This window comes from Triticum aestivum, chromosome 5B (assembly GCF_018294505.1).
Source record: "Triticum aestivum cultivar Chinese Spring chromosome 5B, IWGSC CS RefSeq v2.1, whole genome shotgun sequence".
In the NCBI taxonomy this organism is placed as follows: Eukaryota; Viridiplantae; Streptophyta; class Magnoliopsida; order Poales; family Poaceae; genus Triticum; species Triticum aestivum.
The window spans coordinates 522,371,002-522,377,836 of record NC_057807.1 but is presented as its reverse complement, the minus strand read 5'-3'; the positions used below and the strand labels follow the sequence as shown (position 1 = coordinate 522,377,836).

The window sequence follows — 6,835 nt, the reverse complement described above, 5'->3', positions numbered from 1 at the left end:
TGCCTGCCCAAAATGGCCAGAGCCTCGGCAACACGTGCCGCGAACATGTCACAGAAGCCCTTTTGAAATTGCAGCCGAATAAAGAACACCCTGCGCACCTTCCCATTTTGTTTGACCGGACCCGACACAGAGTCCCGGATCTAGCAAAGCAACGAAGAAGAGTCCTCGAACCAGCCGCAGCAAGCGACGAAATGTTCAGAGTCGTTGGCGCTGGGCCGCACACCACACCGCACCGTTTCAGAGACAACGGGGGACGGGGGACGGGATGCCGCCCCCCAGCGCGCGCGCGCTCCCCCAGCTAGTGCGCCAGCCTACCTACCGTTGCACACCTGCCGCAGCGTCGGAGCTCTCTGACCGCGCACCACCTAACCTAACCCGGCCACTTCTTCTAGGTTCATCCTTCGCCACCAAGCCGCCGGCAGAGGCACCAGAGCGCTATATAAGACGCCGAGTCCGTCGCAACCAACAAGCCACACACGCCAAGAGGCATTCCCCGAGCCAGCGATCTTCTCGCCGCACTTCACACAGTTGCTCGTGCACGTGCCACGCCCCGAGAAACCGTAACTTACCACGCAGAGCTAGGCTCTCATTGTTTAAGTGAGATATTCACAGTCGCATCCGTCGTCGAGATGGTTGGGAGCAGCCCGATGCAGGCGGTGCTGGTGGCGCCGGGGGTGAAGGACAAGAAGGTGCTCGCGTTCCGCCGGGACGCGCTCAAGGAGAAGGACGCCGTCGCCGCGCTCATGCGCACCATCGCGGCCGGCGGCGTGCGGAGCGCCTTCTACGTCTTCGACCTCGCCCGGGTCGTCGACCTGTACCGCGGCTGGCGCCGCGCGCTCCCCGGCGTGCGCGCCTGCTACGCCGTCAAGTGCAACCCGGAGCCGGCGCTACTCGGCGCGCTGGCCGCGCTCGGGGCCGGCTTCGAGTGCGCCAGCCGCAGGGAGATCGAGGCTGTGCTCGCTCTCGGCGTGCAGCCCGGCAGCATCGTGTACGCCAACCCGTGCAAGCCGGAGGCGCACCTCGAGTACGCCGCTGAGGTGGGCGTCAACCTCACCACCTATGACTCCGAGGAGGAGGTGGTCAAGGTCAAGCGCTGCCACCCGGGCTGCGAGCTCATCCTCCGCGTCAAGGGCCCCGACGGTGGCGAGGCCCGGGTGGACCTCGGCACCAAGTACGGCGCGCACGCGGACGAGGTCCTGCCGCTCCTCCGCGCTGCCCAGCGCGAGGGGCTCAACGTGGCCGGCGTGTCATTCCACGTCGGCAGCGGCGCGTCCAACACGGACGTGTACCGGGGCGCCATTGAGGCCGCGCGCGGGGTCTTCGACGCGGCAGCCGGGCTCGGCATGCCGCCCATGCGCGTGCTCGATATCGGCGGCGGGTTCATGGCCGGCCCGGCGTTCGACGAGGCGGCCGCGGTCATCAACGCGGCGCTCGAGCGCTACTTCGGGGAGCTTCCCTGCGTGGAGGTGATAGGCGAGCCGGGGAGGTACTTCGCCGAGACCGCCTTCACGATGGCGGCTCGGGTCATCGGGAAGCGCACTCGCGGCGAGGTACGCGAGTACTGGATCGACGACGGCCTCTACGGCACCCTCAGCTGCATCCCCATGGACCACTACGTGCCGCACCCGAGGCCGCTCGCCGTGCCGCGCGCCGGCGAGAAGACGTACACGTCGACGGTGTTCGGGCCGACGTGCGACTCCCTCGACACGGTGGTGACCGGGTACCAGCTGCCAGAGATGAGCGTGGGGGACTGGCTCGTGTTCGACGACATGGGCGCCTACACCACCGCCTCCGGCTCCAACTTCAACGGCTTCTCCACCTCGGACATCAAGACTTACTTGGCCTACTCCAGCTGAACCTATGATGTGGTCACGTACTACGTAGCACACACCATTCGATTTGTTTTCGCAGTACACAAAATGAAGAGCTGTAATTAAGCTCGTACACAATGTATGTGCTTTTGTTTGTTCTATTTTTTATTTTAATTAGGTATATATATGTATCCAATGTGGCTATTCTTTTGTTTCCTGAAACGAAACTTTCTTTTCAAAAAATCAAGAAATTTCCAATCAATTCATCTTCAATCATGACAGTACAAAAAACAACAGAGATAATAAAAATTACAACCATGTTCGTGGACCATCTAACAACGACTACAACGACTACTACAAAGACTACAAGCACTCTCAGAAAACAACGACTACAAGCACTGGACCGAGCAGAAGGCGCGCCACCGCCATCGCCACTCCTTCACCAGAGCCAGCCAAACCTTGTTGTATTAGACAGTCGGGAAGTCATCGGGTTAAGGCCCCATAGTACCAACGTACCAGACTAGCAACCATCGTCGATGAAGAAAGTCGCAGATCAGAAGGATCAAACATGTAAACACCCGAATGAAGACACACATCCACACACCCTCTCACGATTTTAGACGCACCATCAGGACGGGGATAGAACGTGGTGTTGGGGAACGTAGTAATTTCAAAAAAATTCTATGATCACGCAAGATCTATCTAGGAGATGCATAGCAACGAGAGGGGAGAATGTGTCCACGTACCCTCGTAGACCGAAAGCGGAAGTGTTTAGTAACGCAGTTGATGTAGTCGAACGTCTTCGTGATCCAACCGATCCATGTACCGAACGTACGACACCTCCGCGTTCAGCACACGTTCAGCTCGATGACGTCCCTCGTGCTCTTGATCTAGTTGAGGACGAGGGTGAGTTCTGTCAGCACGACAGCGTGGTGACGGTAATGATGATGTTACCGGCGCAGGGCTTCGCCTAAGCACTATGGCGATATGATCGAGGTGTGTAACTGTGGAGGGGGGCACCGCACACAGCTAAGGCAAAACTTGGTCTTGTGCTTTGGGGTGCCCCCCTGCCCCCATATATAAAGGAGGAGATGGGAAGGCCGGCCGGCCCTTGCAGGGCGCGCCAGGAGAAGAGAGTCCTACTAGGACTCCAAGTCCTAGTAGGATTCCACCTGGAGGAAGAGGGGAAGGAAGGGAGAGGGAGAGGGAAAGGGGGTCGCGCCCCCTTCCCTTGTCCTGTTCGGAACCCCTAGGGGGGAACCTCCCCTATGTGGGCTGCCCTCTCTCTCCCCTATGGCCCATGTTGTCCCATTGCTTCCCCGCGGGGTTTCGGTAACCCCTCCGGCACTCCGTTTTTACCCGAAACCACTCGGAACTCTTCTGGTGTCCGAGTAACATAGTCCAATATATCAATCTTTATGTCTCGACCATTCCGAGACTCCTCGTCACATCCGTGATCTCATCCGGAACTCCAAAAAAACTTCGGTCATCAAAAACACATAACTCATAGTACAAATCGTTATCGAACGTTAAGCATGCGGACCCTACGGGTTTGAGAACTATGTAGACATGATCGAAACACATCTCTGATCAATAGCCTATAGCGGCACATGGATGCTCATATTGGCTCCTACATATTCTATGAAGATCTTTATCGGTCAAACCGCATAACAACATACGTTGTTCCCTTTGTCATCGGTATGTTACTTGCCCGAGATTCGATCGTCGATATCATCATACCTAGTTCAATCTCGTTAACGACAAGTCTCTTTACTCGTTCCGTAATACTTCATCCCGCAATTAACCCATTAGTCATATTGCTTGCAAGGCTTATAGTGATGAGCATTACCGAGAGGGCCCAGTTACGTTGTGACGTTTGATAGCACACAAGGTGTTCCTCCGGTATTCGGGAGTTGCATAATCTCATAGTTTGAGGAACATGTATAAGTCATGAAGAAAGAAGTAGCAATGAAACCGTAACGATCATAATGCTAGGCTAACGGATGGGTCTTGTCCATCACATCATTCTCCTAATGATGTGATCTTGTTCATCAAATGACAACACATGTCTATGGTTAGGAAACATAACCATCTTTGATTAACGAGCTAGTCAAGTAGATGCATACTAGGGACACTATGTTTTTGTCTATGTATTCACACATGTACTAAGTTTCCGGTTAATACAATTCTAGCATGAATAATAAATATTTATCATTATATAAGGAAATATAAATAACAACTTTATTATTGCCTCTAGGGCATATTTCCTTCAGTCTCCCACTTGCACTAGAGTCAATAATCTAGTTCACATCACCATGTGATTTAACACCAATAGTTCACATCTGTATGTGATTAACACCCATAGTTCACATCGCCATGTGACCAACACCCAAAGGGTTTACTAGAGTCAATAATCTAGTTCACATCGCTATGTGTTTAACACCCAAAGAGTACTAAGGTGTGATCATGTTTTGCTCGTGAGAGAAGTTTAGTCAGCAGGTCTGTCACATTCAGATCCGTATGTATTTTGCAAATATTCTATGTCTACAATGCTCTGCATGGAGCTACTCTAGCTGATTGCTCCCACTTTCAATATGTATCCAGATTGAGACTCAGAGTCATCTGGATCGGTGTAAAGCTTACATTGATGTAAGTCTTTACGACGAACTCTTGATCACCTCCATAACCGAGAAACACTTCCTTAGTCCTCTTAGGTATTTAAGGATAACTTTGATCGCTATACAGTGATCCACTCCTGGATCACTATCGTACCCCTTTGCCAAATTCATAGCAAGGCACACAACTGGTCTGGTACATAGCATGACATACTTTATAGAACCTACGACTGAGGTATAGGGAATGCCTTTCATTCTCTTTCTATTTTCGGTCGTGGTCAGGCTTTGAGTCTTACTCAACTTTACACCTTGTAATACAGGTAAGAACTCCTTCTTTGACTGATCCATTTTGAACTCTTTCAAAATCTTGTCAAGGTATGTACTCACTGAAAAATTCTATCAAGCTTCTTGATCTATCTCTATAGATCTTGATGCCCAATATGTAAGCAGCTTTACCGAGGTCTTTCATTGAAAAACTCTTATTCAAGTATCATTTTATTATGCTATCCAAAAATTCTATATCATTTCCAATCAACAATATGTCATCCACATATAATATTAGAAATGCTACAGAGCTCCCACTCACTTTCTTGTAAATACAGGCTTCTCCAAAACTCCGTATAAATCCATATGCTTTGATCACACTATCAAAGCGTTTATTCCAACTCCGAGAGGCTTGCACCAGTCAGTAAATGGATCGGTGGAGCTTGCACACTTTGTTAGCACCCTTTGGATCGACAAAACCTTCTGGTTGCATCATATACAACTCTTCTTTCAGAAATCCATTTAGGAATGCAGTTTTGACATCCATCTGCCAAATTTCATAATCATAAAATGTGGAAATTGCTAGCATGATTCAGACAGACTTAAGCATCGCTACGGGTGAGAAAGTCTCATCGTAGTCAACTCCTTGAACTTGTCAAAAACCTTTCGCAACAAGTCGAACTTTGTAAACAGTAACATTACCGTCAGTGTTAGTCTTCTTCTTGAAGATCCATTTATTTTCTATGGCTTGCTGATCATCGGGAAAATCCACCAAAGTCCACACTTTGTTCTCATATATGGATCCCATCTCAGATTTCATGGCCTCAAGCCATTTCGCGGAATCTGGGCTCATCATTGCTTCCTCATAGTTCGTAGGTTCATCATGGTCTAGTAACATGACTTACAGAATAGGATTATCGTACCACCTGGTGCGGACCGTATTCTGGTTGACCTACGAGGTTCGATAGTAACTTGATCTGAAGTTTCATGATCATAATCATTAGTTTCTTGACTAATTGGTGTAGGAATCACTGGAACTGATTTCTGTGATGGACTACTTTCTAATTCGAGAGAAGGTACAATTACCTCATCAAGTTCTACTTTCCTCCCACTCACTTCTTTCGAGAGAAACTCCTTCTCTAGAAAGGATACATTCTTAGCAATGAATATCTTGCCTTCGGATCTATGATAGAAGGTGTACCCAACAGTTTCCTTTAGGTATCCTATGAAGACGTACTTCTCTGATTTGGGCTCGAGTTTATCAGGTTGAAGCTTTTTCACATAAGCATCGCAGCCCAAACTTTTAAGAAATGACAGCTTTGGTTTCCTGCCAAACCACAGTTCATAAGGCGTCGTCTCAACGGATTTTGATGGTGCCCTGTTTAAAGTGAATGCAGCTATCACTAATGCATAACCCCAAAAATATAAGTGTAAACCGGTAAGAGACATCATAGATCACACCATATCCAATAAAGTGCGGTTACGACGTTCGGACACACCATTATGCTATGGTGTTCCAGGTGGCGTGAGATGTGAAACTATTCCACATTGTTTTAAATGAAGGCCAAACTCGTAACTCAAATGTTATCCTCCACGATCAGATCGTAGAAACTTTATTTTCTTGTTACGATGATTCTCCACTTCACTCTGAATTTTTTTGAACTTTTCAAATGTTTCAGATTTGTGTTTCATGAAGTAGATATACCCATATTTGCTCAAATCATTTGTGAAGGTCGGAAAATAACGATACCGCCACGAGCCTCAACATTCATCGGACTGCATACATCGATATGTATTATTTCCAATAAGTCATTAGCTCGTTCCGTTGTTCCGGAGAACGGAGTTTTAGTCATCTTGCCCATAAGGCATGGTTCGTAAGTATCAAATGATTCATAATCAAGTGATTCCAAAAGTCCATCTTTATGGAGTTTCTTCATGCGCTTTACTCCGATATGACCCAAACGGCAGTGCCACAAATAAGTTGCACTATCATTATCAACTTTGCATCTTTTGGCATCAATATTATGAATATATGTATTATTACAATCAAGATTGAATAAACCATCAGCATTGGGTGTATGACCATGGAAGGTTTTATTCATGTAAACAGAATAACAATTATCCTTTGTCTTAAATGAATAACTG

At 48.6% G+C, this 6,835-nt stretch overlaps 1 protein-coding gene across 1 annotated transcript; it reads left to right on the top strand.

The window, feature by feature from the left end:
* The first annotated feature begins 564 nt into the window (after window positions 1–564).
* On the top strand, window positions 565–2,027 carry LOC123116723 (ornithine decarboxylase). The gene has a single exon (XM_044537643.1). The coding sequence runs from the start codon at window positions 630–632 to the stop codon at window positions 1,854–1,856; it is 1,227 nt and encodes a 408-aa protein (XP_044393578.1). The 5' UTR covers window positions 565–629; the 3' UTR covers window positions 1,857–2,027.
* Window positions 2,028–6,835: the final 4,808 nt, after the last annotated feature.